Source organism: Mycetomoellerius zeteki, unplaced genomic scaffold (genome assembly GCF_001594055.1).
Source record: "Mycetomoellerius zeteki isolate Tzet28-1 unplaced genomic scaffold, Tzet1.0 scaffold467, whole genome shotgun sequence".
NCBI lineage: Eukaryota > Metazoa > Arthropoda > Insecta > Hymenoptera > Formicidae > Mycetomoellerius > Mycetomoellerius zeteki.
Window position 1 is genome coordinate 25,743 of NW_017257465.1, and position 13,939 is coordinate 39,681.

The following is a 13,939-nucleotide window of genomic DNA, read 5'->3' on the forward strand; positions in this document are numbered from 1 at the left end:
ATGGCTCCTGCACACAGAACGCGGCAACGCTTACCGCGCGGCGAAAGTTGTTACACTAACTAATAATTCTATGTTCTTAAGTCAGTCTCACCTTGCAAAACTTCTAGAAATGATGTAATACTACTTTCGCCGCGCGGAAAAGTTGGATTGAGTTCAACTTTTGTCGCGCGGTGGAAATTATGTATCTATTACTTCCGAGCAAGCGAGACGTTGATTGGCTATTGCGCCAATTTCCGCTGCGCGGCAAACATTGGTTGCGTTCAGCAGAACGTTTGTTTTGCAACTGTTGGAAGTTTCCTTCGCGCTAATTGGATCATACTTTTAGATCTAGAAGAATGGTCCTATCTCAGCAGACAATCATAAAACGGTTGCAAAACTGTTGAGTCTGCTGAACGCAGCCATTGCTGCTTTTTGTGTGCAGAAGCCAATGAGTGCATTCAGTACCACGACCGCTCACTGAGCGCTCAGTGACCTCTTGTATCTGTTTGGTCTATATTTTTAGTTCTAACGGAATATGCCAATAAGATGCAAGCGCTCATTGAGCGGTTGTAGTACTGAATACATCCAATAAAATGCAAGCGCTCAGTGAGCGGTTGTAGTACTAAATGCACCCATTCGGGTGCCGTCACATACAGTCCGCAATCCGTACCGGATGTCCGTAAAAGCATCTAGGGATTGCGTATGTACGATAGATATTTCTCACGAAAAGGTGCATTCACATGCAAGCGTCAAGCGTCAAGCAGCGGAAGCAGCAACCAATCAACGAGGCGATTTTTTACATTACTGCCCGTATCGTCCAGCTGATTGATTGTTGCTTCCGCTGCTTGACGCTTGCATGTGAATGCACCTTAATGCGCAATTACGCGAAAAGAGAGTTCTAGTGCAGTCTAGTGTACGTCAGAAAATAGACCATTTGTTGTATTTGCATTAATAACATATTCAAAGATTCATTATGTACATCTTCTTCAAGAATTGTCTCGCACATTCCATATGTATATACCTTCTGCAACAAAAAAATACTAATATCACGCGGTGCATTATTCGAAACTTTGGTTCCAAATCATAAATGTTTACAAGAATTGAAATAGATGACTTAGGGCCACTGTCACCAAAGCTCAGTTAACTTAACTGGGCCAATTAATCCATCGGAATTGACCAATCTGTCAATTCTTCAAACAAAATGATAAATGCGATTGGTCAATTCCGATGGACTAACTGGCCTAGTTAGATCAACTGAGCTTGGTGACAATGACCCTTATTCGCACATATTATAGTTTTTGCTTTCTAGGACCAACAAAATGTACACTTAACCTCCAATCTTGATAATTATAAATAATCATATACTCGTATATTACTCTAATTAGTGTAACATTATTATCCTAATATCTTTGTATTAAAATCGTACAGAAACATAAATATAAGCTAACCTTTGGAATTTCAGAATTCACTCTAGCCACTGAATCTTTTCTTTTAAATTTCGCACAAGTAGTCACTTTTACGTTGCTGCAAGTAAAGTTGGATTAATCCAACTTCACTTGTGGCAACGCAGATGATTCAAAAGCCCCTAAAATCTAATTCCTTCTAAAGTGACGCGCTGCCGCGCGCAGCATTTGTCGCGTCCATCAGTAGGCACCTTTATAGCTGCGGTCCACTTGATGCTACAAACACTTCGAAGCATTTGAGCGACCAATCAGAACAAAGAATTTTACGAATTGACTAATCAAAGAATGACCGTAGCCTATGACTACATTTACACGGTTCGATTTACGCCGAAGTTATAACATCGATGTTACGAAATTGACCAATCACAGTCATTCCATTCTTCAGAAGAATAGCTATGATTGGTTAATTAACATCGATGTACGAGATATTATTAAAGACCGACATCCTTATGGGAGTTTTAATATTGAAGTGATTAAGAGTAAAAAAACTGATAATATTGTACTAATTTTATGATTTATTAGTTTAGTAGACGTGTTTATCGGTGTATGTGCATTTAAAACTTAATAATACTCGATTTTTCTTTAAAATTGTAATTTATCGACAATGTTATCGTCAAAGTTCGATTATCAACAGAGATAATAACTGCAGAGAAAAAAATTGTAATTTTTCGACAATATATAGGATATTATAGCTTTACAAATATGCATATTTATTTATAGAGCATTTATGTAATAAAATATCATGAATTTAATAATGTATTAGTCAAATATCTATGTTAATAATAGCAAATTTATATCAATTATCGATAATGTCAGCGTTCTTCGATTACCTCCGGGCCCTTGGGGCCTTTTTTATACCGCCGAAAATTTGCTCAAGATTGACGGTCTTTAATAGTATCTCGTCGGTGCTTCGGCGTAAATCGGGCCGTGTAAACGTAGTCTATGTTATGCTTATGCCCTGTAAAGGCCGCAGCACAGACTTTTGCATAATGCATAACACATAGTGCATAAGCGAATCAACTAATCAGAATCTTTCCTTTCCTCCCATTCCATGGAAAAGAAGAATTTCGATTGGTCGATTCCCTTATGCACTATGCATTATGCGTTATGCAAGAGTCTGTACTGCGGCCATAAGGCCGGAATCAGACTAGGCATTGAAGATTGAGATTGAAGATTGAAAGATTGAAATTTGACCAATCAAAACAATAGGAATTAAAATTCCTTTGCCCTCATTGGTCAAATTTCAATCTTCAATCTTCGATCTCAATCTTCAATGCGTAGTCTGATTCCGGCCTAAGGGTTAGTTTATAATAGGCCGTAACCTGTTAACTTTTTCCGTAAGTTCTGTAAGAATTGACCAATCATAGTCAATTATTCTCCTCTCATTCGATTGTAATTGGTCAATTCTTACAGATTACAGAAAGTTAATAGATTACGACCTATTATAAACCAACCCTTATGCATTTCATGTATGACAGGCTTGAGTCTTTGGAATTTATTAACTATTATAGGTCCACTTGACGCTACAAACGCTTCGAAGCGTTTGAACGACCAATCAGAACAAAGAATTTTACGAATTGACTAATCAAAGAATGTTTCGAAGCATTTGTAGCGTCAAGTGATTAAGTGGACCGCAGCCTTAAGGCCATGGCACACACCTTCCGTACCAGTATCCATAAGACGTACCGTAAGAATCAGCCAATCACAGTAGAGAATTCTTTTGAACTCTTAATTCTAATTGGCTGATTCTTACGGTACGTCTTATGGTTACTGTTACGGAATGTGTGTGCCATGGCCTTTAGTATCATCAAACAAAAGACCGTCTAGGGAATAATTGAGTTGAAAAAACTCAAAAATCAATTTTTTTTCCAAAAAAATTGATGTCAAAATAATCGAATGCGAATCGCCCACCCCTGCTTTACGGAGGCGTGAGCCAAATAATTAAAGAAGAAGATGTCTCGTAATACATCGCGGTTCTAAACTGTTCTAAACGTAATTTGATGTAAGTCATTTGATCGCGTGCTGCAGCTGTTTAGCAGAAAATTCTAGATCGAATGATAGTACGTTGCTAAAAACCATGAAAATCAATGAGAAGAATATGGTAGTGTTTGCAACCTCTGCAACGCCAGTAGACCGTGAAGGTTGGTTGAATAAACGTGGAGAGATAAATCGTGGATATCACAAGCGATGGTGTGTTCTCAAAGGAAATATATTATTCTATTTTGATCGTCGCGGTGATAAAGAGCCGGTAGGCATGATTGTGCTGGAAGGCTGTACGATTGAATTGGCAGAGGATGAAGAACAATTTGGCTTCAAGATAGTTTTTCATGGACCAAACAACAGAAGTTATGTTTTAGCTGCAGAATCTCAGGTAAACAGATGTTCCAATACTATATTTACACTTGTTCTTAGTAAACGCGTTTAATGATAGACAGTGGTATCTAGGAATCTATGGAACAATGGATGAAGGCATTGGCATGTGCCAGTTATGATTATATGAAACTTATGGTAACAGAATTACAACGTCAGTTGGATTCTGTAGAGGAAGAAACAGCTTCTACACCGATTCAACAATCTCCTAAAGCTCCACCAAGACAACGACATAATCCGTTCAATAGACCAGACTCTCATCATCGTTCTCAGAGCGTTAGATCGGCACCTGGTAGGACTGAGAACGTACCTAGGACTAGAATAACTTTTCGAGAGCTTCATACAGCATATGGCAGACGAATCTTGGCAGACCTGAATGCATGGAGACATGCAAAGAAAAATGCAGAAGCACCTCTAATAACTCTCTAACTTTGTATATATTTAGTAGATGATTAAAAGCAAAATATACTTCAACATTGTACATAATCTAAGAGAATTACTGGTTTAAAAAGTCAATGTACATTAACATGGAGGAAGGAATTCTTGTCATATTGAGTGTATATGTATGTATGAACATGTGTGCATGTAAAGATGTAAAACTAATTTATTTAGACAAAAATAAATTTGTTTCATAAAATATAATTCTTATACAACATATTCTTTATATTCTGTAGAAAATTTTCTAAATAATTTTTATAATATTTGATTGCTATGCTAAGATTACTATAACAGATAGGAAAAATATTGGCATAATAGAAAAGTTACAAATAAAATGATAAAAAGATCAATTACAAGCTGTTGTACATTTTTTAAAGAAATTTTCTATATGAGTATCATATCTTTTCAATTCTTTTGGTCACAGATGTATAGAAAAGATAAAACGCAGATGTTTCAATATTTACGACAATATATATATATATATACACACATACATGTATATATATTTGTTACATATTTTATATCATACACATACAATAACATGAGATGTATTATGTACAATTTAATTAGATGATGAACGTGAGTTTTCAATACTTCGTAATGTTTATCAATACTTCGACAAATAAATTATTATGGTTACATGAATCTTTAGGTGCATGAATTACTTAAATTTAAACACGCTTTTTTTTCTCGCGTCCCCAGGAAGATGTCTGGTACCTAACAAAAGACGAGCCTTGTCCTCCTCCTGTGGTGCAGATTCCTCAGGTGGTCCTCTCGGTTTTATTTGCAATTTTTGTTTTATAGCTTGGCTTAGTATTACACGCCTGGAATCGCTCTTCATGGCCAAAAGCAAATCGAGCCATGTCCATGTCACATTATGATATTCCAAAGTCGGTATGACCAGAGCAAAGTCACGTACATCTTCAAGATTTTTTTCTTTATTTCCCTGCATGCAAGAATAGTATTGGATTTTTTAAAATATTTGAGGAACAGAAATAACAAACATTTAATTTTTTTATTTCAAAATGTTACCTTGTATGATACGCGAACAGGTACTTCAGGTATTTTAATATATATAAACAATTTGTTCTTGTCTGCTCTTTCCTTCATTTTCTCTACATCGTCTCTCCTCTCAATGGGTACATAGAAGGATGAATCACGTTGTGGTGCCGGTGCTTCCTCTATGCCTTCTGGATCTCTCTCAGGGAAGCAAAATTTAAGCATAGTATTGAAGAACTTTTTTGTTAAACCTGTGTGAAGAAAAAAGAAACACGATCCACATATAACGTGACACATAGGAGTGAGGCTCCATTGTATTTAACACAAGTTATACATTTACTTACCTATCGTAAGAGGTACTACATTGATTTCAAAGTGTTCCTTCACGGAAATCCCTGCTACCGGCGCCTTTTCTCTACAAAAGACTCGAAGAGCTCTTTGTCGGTCCACAGGCATGTTGCTCTGCAGCTCTGTGGGTACAAGTACTTCCGTATAAATCTGATTCGGTAATAAATTCGTCATCCGAACGTATCCCAGCTCTAGCAGATGTTCCACCGAGTCATCGGTCTTGCTAGTTTTCGTGTAAAGAAAATTTGTTAGAATAAGATCGGCGATACCCAACTGACCGTCCGCATCCGTCAGTCTCCATTGTGCGTGTTTAAAGCAAATTTCAGCTACCCTGGCCACCGCGGCTGGCTTGTCTTTAAGCGTAGTTGATGCTGTTGCTGGCGCAGTGGTTTCTTTATAACAACTCAACATGACGTCCAATTCCTCTGCCTTGGCACCAAGTTGTTCCTTACATTCGAATACGCTCGCTTCCAAACGTTCCATCTTGGTCAGTAATTCCGGACTGGACTCGTCAGCCAGCGCTTTCTGCACCAAGTACGTCTCGCGTTCCAACCGTCTCAATTTTGCCACCAAACCGCGCACCGTGTTTTGTAATTGCTGTATCGGTCTCTTTTGATCCTCGACGGAATGCAGCTGCAACTGGAATCTCATCCTTTGCAACCTCTCCGAAGCCTCTTTTCGCCTTGGTTCCACATATAGTAGCAAATTGTTGACTATGTCCAGGATCATCGCATATTGCAATGAATTGGTGCACACATCTAGATCATGATGCATCAAGGTAAACGCGTCAGCCGCGGTTAGATCTTTCCTTTCCCACGGGCTGACTTCTTCTCTAGGCGGAGCTGGCACTTGGTCCACAGAGCCCACATCTAAGGTCTGCCCATAACCAACATAGAAGAATTCGCACTTACATCGAGACACTATGCGTTGCAATTGATGCTGTGGGCCGCCGCCGCCTCCCACTGTCTGGCTGACTACACCGCCGACACTCTGACCAGATCCCACAAGAGCTGGGACGTCCGGCAAACCGGCTATGATAGTAGAATCTTTCTCCTAAAATACAGTGAAATACAGTCCCACATAGCACGTAATATCACAGTAATATCGCAGTAATATTGCAATATACCAAAAATATTACATATTACAATATAATATCACAGAAATATTAATGATATATTACATATTGATAACCAACATTGAAATATCACAGTAATAATGTGGCAATATGACATCTTAAGTAGTAGTGACATTATAGTTAATAACGCTTTCATGATGTTTTACTGAGACGTTATTAAGACGTTATTAAAATGTCACAAAATTATTCATACACATAATTTTATAAGTGATATTTAGTTTATTATAACTTTTTCAGTTTATTATAATATTATGTAATAGTTATTGTATTAACAATCAGTATTATTTTTTAATTAATATCATATGAAATAATTTTTAAAATATTAATTGGAATAATTAATATCATATGGAATAACATTAAAAATATCAATTCAATAAATTCTTTAAAAAATTTTCTTTAAAACATTAAGATTTTTCCCAATAAATATTACATAAATATAAACATTACATAAATATCACAGAAATATTACATAATATTATAGTGATATATTTCAGTAATGTTCCTGTGATTTATTTTCACAGACATTGTAATATTACTGTGACATCTCAGTAATATTTTAACGATATTTCTGCTAGATTTCATTGTAATATTACATTGGAAAAATGATATTGCTGTGATATTACTGTGATATTACGTGCTAGGTGGAGTATAACATCCAGTTTGCTTTACGCATAATACCGTTTACGTTCCAATACTAACGTACTTGAATGTTATCCAATGTCAGCCACATGATATTGTCATCAATGTTGTCGTCGATATTTGCGCTTACAGTAGCATAGTATTGCATGCATTCTAACGAGCCGACCCAAGTCGTTTTCGGAACGAGAGATCGCTCCTTCCAAACCGGATGGTGTACTCTCTGTAGTATTTCCGCTTTGGCTGCCGAGAGAATCACGTATCCCCGGGTTTCAATGCCTTTCAACAGCACTTGACTGTTTACTAGAGCAACTGAAAAGAATTTTGTCTATTAAATTTTTTTGTTTTTCACTTTATTTTGTACCTGTTTTTTATTCTGGTCCTTATCTCAAACGATCCTTCATGCAAATATCATGTATTAGCATTTATGGATAGAGAAAATTTATTTTTAGGCAGAGGATGAAATCAAACTACGTACTTAACCAGTTTTTATGTAAGACGTCGTCCTGGTGACACGCCGCTAGCCCGCGCAGTTGCTGTCCTCTAGTTTGCACCGACAGATCGTCGCTGAAAGCCACTGGTTTGTTTGTGGCTTCTGCTATCAATCTCTGCAACATTCCCGCCGCCTCGCCTTGCTGCGGTTTCACGGAGGACGACGGTGTTACGACCTGCGTGGAGGTACCTTGTTGATCGACCACGATCGGTCTGCCAGCACGATTTTTATGTGGATTGAGCGTCGAGCTGTTGTCCCTGTGGAAACCCTTTAATGTTGCAGTTGACAGATTCTTTTTCAGTTGCTGCGTTTTGATGAAGGAATCAAAAAGAGCGAAAGCGACATCACGATTGGTCTTGGTCCAGGCGCCGCGCAGGTCGTGTACAACCAATCTGTGAATCGGCGTGTCGCCACTCACCCCAGCAACCATCGCCTCCCTGCCGTAGCTGACGCGAGCCACGCTCAAGCAGTAACACTTCTCGACCGGCTGACGCAGCGATGCGCTCTCCACTTCGTCTTCCTGTAGTGCACTTTTCAACCAAATCTCGGCATCGCTTAGTTCGCAATTCATATATATGATGGACCATTCTGCCCGTGGTCGATGAACCAGGCCATCATCAATCGGATGCAATGCAAGATTGTGCTCCGAGCTGCAGGCAACTCGACCGCCAGTCACCTCGAAACCTCTCTGCATGGCGAACGACATCCAGTAGTTGACATGGAAACGATGGAAGGCTAAGGTCAGCCGGACCTTCCTATAGTGTCTGCTGAGTTGTTTCTTCCTAGGTCGAATGTTTTTGAACAACGGACCTTTTCTCGTAGGTCTCGTCGCGCCTGACAAAATTAATTTCAGATTCTCGAACCATCTCAACGTGCTGCCATAGAGCAGTGCCGTTGGCGCACTAGTCAACGTAGGTGAGCCAGTCGGCTTGGTCTCCAATGAGAGGCTGACATTCAAGTTCTGAGAGCGAAACGCCCTAAATGAATCGTGTTCCTGATTGCTCGAATATTCGGGCAATCGATCTGGAGCACAAGGTATAGCAGCGTGATGATCACGCGGATCACCTAGGCATACCCATGCTAATTTAATGCTCAATCTGACGTTAGGCAAATGTAATAATCGGCAGTCGTCGTATTTACTAGCTGTACGCACATATACATCAAGATCGCCCTTAATAATGATCTTTCCTTGCGTCCAGTCGAGCTCCAATCCGGTCCATGTGAGCTCCATCTCTTCCGTGGTGTTATAGGGATCCAAAGAGCCATGCAACAGTACTGTTAGTTGTTTTACGCAGAGTGTCAGTCTACCATGAAGAGCCAGTCGCATTTTATCCCAGAACGGCAACGGCGGGCTCGGATCTCTCGATGGATGAAGGATCTTCTCGAAACTGAGATTACATTGTGCTATCACCGGCTCCCAACATGGACCGAACGCATATCGGAATTTGTCGATGTCCCAATTGAGATCGTGATAATATTTGAGAGATGTCATTCCTCTTTCCACCACTATATCTTCCCATGGCGCGCCGATTTCAATTCTAACAGTCCTCTTCGCTCTCGGTGGTGCTAAAGCTTCCGCTCCGGCTAATCTGCCCCATATATTCAAGTTCTCCACCAGAAGCAGTGGCTGCGGGAAATCGCGAAGCTGAAGCTTCCACTCGGCGCATTTCAGACTGATACCGCGGACCCATACGGCGTTGAATTCCAGACCGTCCTCGGGCCAAGGTGTTTCCGAGTCCATTTCTCGGAGTGCTCTCACTGCCTTTTCCGTACCATTTATCGACGGATCAGCTAAGGCTAATATCTCCAAATCCAACATAGTCCAGGCGAATAATCGAGTCCTCGCGGGGCTTGCTCGTTGCATTTGTTTCCATCTCTGCACATAGATCTCTGCGTTTTTCTTATTTAAGCTGGCGTATAATTCTTCGACTTTTCCTTGCGGTAGCAATAAGTGTGCGCGGCAAAGTTCCTGTACCTTGGTATCCAACATCGCCTGTCGTTTCAAGCTCTCTTTGTACTCGTCCTCCAGTAGCTCGTAATTGTCGCGCAGACGTACCTCAAACGGATCATCGCTGAGTTCGAACGTCCACTCTTTGATTTTGATGATGAAATCGCAGGGCAAAAACTCTTGTTTAGGTATGCTCGAGGAATGAATTTCTTTTAGCCACTTTCTGATACTAAGCAATTCATTTTGTATCGCGTTTGTAAACTGATGCTCATACGGAAAACAAATTTTGATGGAATCGATGTTGACTGCCCAGCACTCGTTCCAATCCAATACAAAACCCTCGTTGCTTTGTCTCTCTGCTCGTACTTCTGCATTATCGGCTATTGTAATCAATTCAAAACCTTCGATCATAATTACATCAGCCATGTCTAGGGTAACTCGAACGTAGGTGAGTCTCCATTCGCCCTGTGACCAACGCAGCTGATCGGACGTCAGTATTAAGAAATGTTTAGTAGAAATATCTATAGAGATGGTGATTCCACCTGTGGCTAGTAAATCCAAAACGCGTTTCTTTTTCTGCACTTCTGAAAATAAACTGATTATGACTATCCCGCGTCATTTGTAAGAGTAATTATGTTAAAACATTGACCGCGACTAATTCCTAGCATTAATTCAACGATACCTTCGATATTACCATCGATATGAGTCACGCTCATTTCTTTTCTGACAATAGATCTAAAATCTTCAGACTCCACCCAGAATTGCAATAAGCGAAGATGTAAATTAGGACTCCATGCTAAATTAGTCCCATCAAGACTAATGTTCACGGCGTCAGAATTAATCGCAGCTTTGCACTTTCGTATTGCCAGAAACGGATGCGTTAAAGCTTGGGCGTGTTGGCACATGATTGGCTCGTTCTTGTTGAGAGTTATCGCACTCATACCTTCTGCTACGCCTACGAATCGCTTTGCGTTTTGTTCCACGGTCGCCACATCTAAACGCATCATTATAGATACTGAAAACAAGTATGTATAACATGAAAAAAGAATTTTTTTTGATGACGTGACATTATTAGATACTTACGCTCGTTTTCTGCGATGAAGAATAGATTGCAGTTTGTTGCTTTAAGATTCAATTGGATAGAATTGCACGATATTGTATCCTTCTTTTTTTCCATTGGTTGCCGATACTTATTGTAACACCTACAATTATTTTTACAATTATCTCACTTGCACGCTACATTTTTCATTTTTAATATTAATATCGCATACGTAAATTACTTTATTATTACTTGTAAGCTTGCTCAAGAAATTTTGCGAGCTCTAAACTCCATTCTGTTACAAGAGCATCAACTGCAATTCCCATGGCATTGCTACGAGTTGTTGCTAATAATACTCCAATAGAAAGTGGACTGCCCCATTGATGAGAGGTTTCGGAGATATTGTTATTGGCGCCATTTAATGCACAATATAAAGATTCAACGACCAATTCTGTATTTAAATTTTTGGTTTTGTCTATTACAGAAAACAAATCGCAGAAATTAACGATTCAGTTCATGATTTACTTAAGCAAGAATAAAAAGAAAAGTATGACCCCCACACCTGTAGACGAGTTCAGGGCAAATTTCATATGTGCAACGCCACAAGATGCTTCTTGCACATCTGGTAATTTTATGTTCAACGAAGAATCATATAGCTCAGTATTTAATGCTATTTCAAAACTCGGTAATCTATCTTTTAATGATATGTTGCTAACAGGCTTTGAAATGTCGTTCTCATTATTGTATAGCAACAATTCCCAGTCTCTATGATCATACAGTATTGAAAGATTATTCAGTTGTATGTCAACACACAAAATATTCTCTTCCATCTGTAGAAAATTCAGCATGAGTGAGCGTGATTAAAAGTTATCATTTTTCTCATATCATTTACTTTTACATGAATGTTGTCGATTCTTACCTTTGTATCGATTGATAGCGAATGTAGAGTTAAAATAGGAACCTTTCCACGGACACACAAACCATCCAGGCCTACAGTAAAATTCAATCGCGTTCTACTAGCTTGAAACTTTGCATGGATTTGAAGACTTCGTAAGGTACCTTCCAAACCTATCATACTACTATCCTCTCTACCAGCTATTATCAACAAATTACCGACTTTAAGAGTGAAATCCTACAAGTGTACAGAGAGAGAGTATGATAAACAATATTTGTTACTGCTTATAATCTCTATAATAAGGAGACTTACTTTCGGCAAAATAGGTGCTATTCTAGTCATTAAGTTATTAGAGGAATTATTATGTACATTGCTGCATGTACAAACTGTAGTACTTGGTGAACTTATATCTCTCAAGAACTGAATAAGACCTGCACCGCCAGATCCTTCAGTTTGCGTCACTCCGATACATAATGTCTATAAATTAGATCCCACTTGATTCCTTTTGAAAATTCCTTTCGATGATCAGATTTACTTATTAAAAATCTGTTTACTGCCATAAGGCATAAAATAGATTTCATTTATAATTTTAGCAACAAAAAATTTCTGTTATCAAAAGACTATATCTTTTCCTCTATCAATTTTTAAATATTGCAACAAGGCTCGATGCTATACCTCAACCGAAAGCTCTCCTTGAGCTTTAAACGTGGCTTCTACTGTTCCAGCAAATGTTATTTGAGAGAGACATGCATCAGAAGCATGTCGCAATAGCTTCATAGTTCCACCAACAATAGAAGCAGATGCTAATAGCGTGCGTGCACCATGTACAATACTGCCATCCAAACTTAAACTTTCTGCATTTCCATTAGCTAACCAACCATTGCCAAGAGCCAGTAGATTAATATTTTCTACATGTACAGCTGTAAACTAAAATGAATTAATAGTCATAAATGTGTATGTATATATAATATATTACATATATATAATTTATGTCAAATTTTATAATACATAGAAAAATATGACAACTTGAAACTTTAGTACTGCACATGTACCTGGACACATTTTATTATAATTGGAGGTATTTTCTTGTTTCTAAAATCCAATAACTCATTGGACTGCTTTATCTTACATGTCGGACCACACACAACTGGAATATCCTTATTTATTCTGACATCTCTCATAACAACAGCTAACAGTTTTGCTACGTCACTACTAAGTAAGCTGCTTCGTATGCTTATTTCTTCAATTTGCTAAAATTAAATATTGCTTTCATATAGCATTATATGTAACGCATTTATATAGTAACTTGAAAAACTCACCAATGTAAAGCCATTTTTAGTTACATTGACATCACGGAAGATAAAATAAGGTACAGATATATGGCCTACTCGCAAGTGAATTTTATAACGACGTTTCACTATCCATGCTAATAGCCTTGGTACTACTCTGTTGAACAAATAATTGTGATGTACAACTACTTCATTTTAAGATGACATTATTTTTCAATAAATTTCAACACTTACCGAGTAAAAAAACAATAAAGAATTAAAAAGACTATGCAGAATGCAAGTAATCCAGTCATACTTTTGATATATATACTTAAAAACAAATTGTTTCCTAACAAAAAATATATTCAACCAGCCAAACGATATTACTCTACGAGCGTAGTTCGATATTTCGCGATTACATATTATTTATGTTTACAGTGTAACAACCAAAAGAATCAGACAACACCACAACAGGGTTTTCACTCCATTTCATTCAAAGAATGACATGAGAATTTATGCATAGCACTTGGACAGAATTGCCAGATATATAATACGTAAAATCGCCCAAAGAGAGCGCTCAAGTCGCCCAAAATCGCAAAATATGGCTGCGTTCAGCAGAACGTTTGTTTTGCAACTGTTGGAAGTTTCCTTCGCGCTAATTGGATCATACTTTTAGATCTAGAAGAATGGTCCTATCTCAGCAAACAATCATAAAACGGTTGCAAAACTGTCGAGTCTGCTGAACGCAGCCTATGACAAATGCGCCATTTTTTAAAAATGAAGTGTTGGAAACGGTGTAGGAAACAAAATAAAATGCAAATTTTATGTTATACGTATATTTGTTATACGCTTATCGCGCGGCAAAATACGACGCAGTAGCCAATAAGCTTATGCGGGGTCTACAATAGAAGTCGTAGCAGTCGTAGGG

The 13,939-nt window shown here is 38.4% G+C and overlaps 2 protein-coding genes across 3 annotated transcripts; one reads left to right on the top strand and one right to left on the bottom strand.

The window, feature by feature from the left end:
• Positions 1 to 3,364: 3,364 nt before the first annotated feature.
• On the top strand, positions 3,365 to 4,384 carry LOC108727034 (sesquipedalian-1). The gene is made up of 2 exons (XM_018454934.1): positions 3,365 to 3,813; positions 3,888 to 4,384. Exons 1-2 carry the CDS (start codon positions 3,520 to 3,522, stop codon positions 4,239 to 4,241), a joined length of 648 nt encoding a protein of 215 aa, XP_018310436.1. The 5' UTR covers positions 3,365 to 3,519; the 3' UTR covers positions 4,242 to 4,384.
• A 506-nt stretch (positions 4,385 to 4,890) lies between these two features.
• On the bottom strand, positions 4,891 to 13,342 carry hob (bridge-like lipid transfer protein family member hobbit). 2 transcript variants are annotated; one of them, XM_018454933.1, is made up of 15 exons: positions 13,267 to 13,342; positions 13,063 to 13,189; positions 12,796 to 12,993; positions 12,419 to 12,670; positions 12,056 to 12,220; positions 11,768 to 11,980; positions 11,411 to 11,678; positions 11,101 to 11,323; positions 10,893 to 11,011; positions 10,504 to 10,824; positions 7,847 to 10,393; positions 7,436 to 7,680; positions 5,594 to 6,650; positions 5,283 to 5,500; positions 4,891 to 5,196 (listed from the first exon to the last, which is right to left on the bottom strand). In XM_018454933.1, the coding sequence occupies exons 1-15, from the start codon at positions 13,323 to 13,325 to the stop codon at positions 4,912 to 4,914; spliced, it is 6,297 nt and encodes a 2,098-aa protein (XP_018310435.1). In that variant the 5' UTR covers positions 13,326 to 13,342; the 3' UTR covers positions 4,891 to 4,911. The 2 variants fall into 2 exon arrangements, with proteins under 2 accessions (XP_018310435.1, XP_018310434.1); XM_018454932.1 differs by having other exon boundaries at positions 10,492 to 10,824.
• Between the last annotated feature and the right edge of the window lie 597 nt (positions 13,343 to 13,939).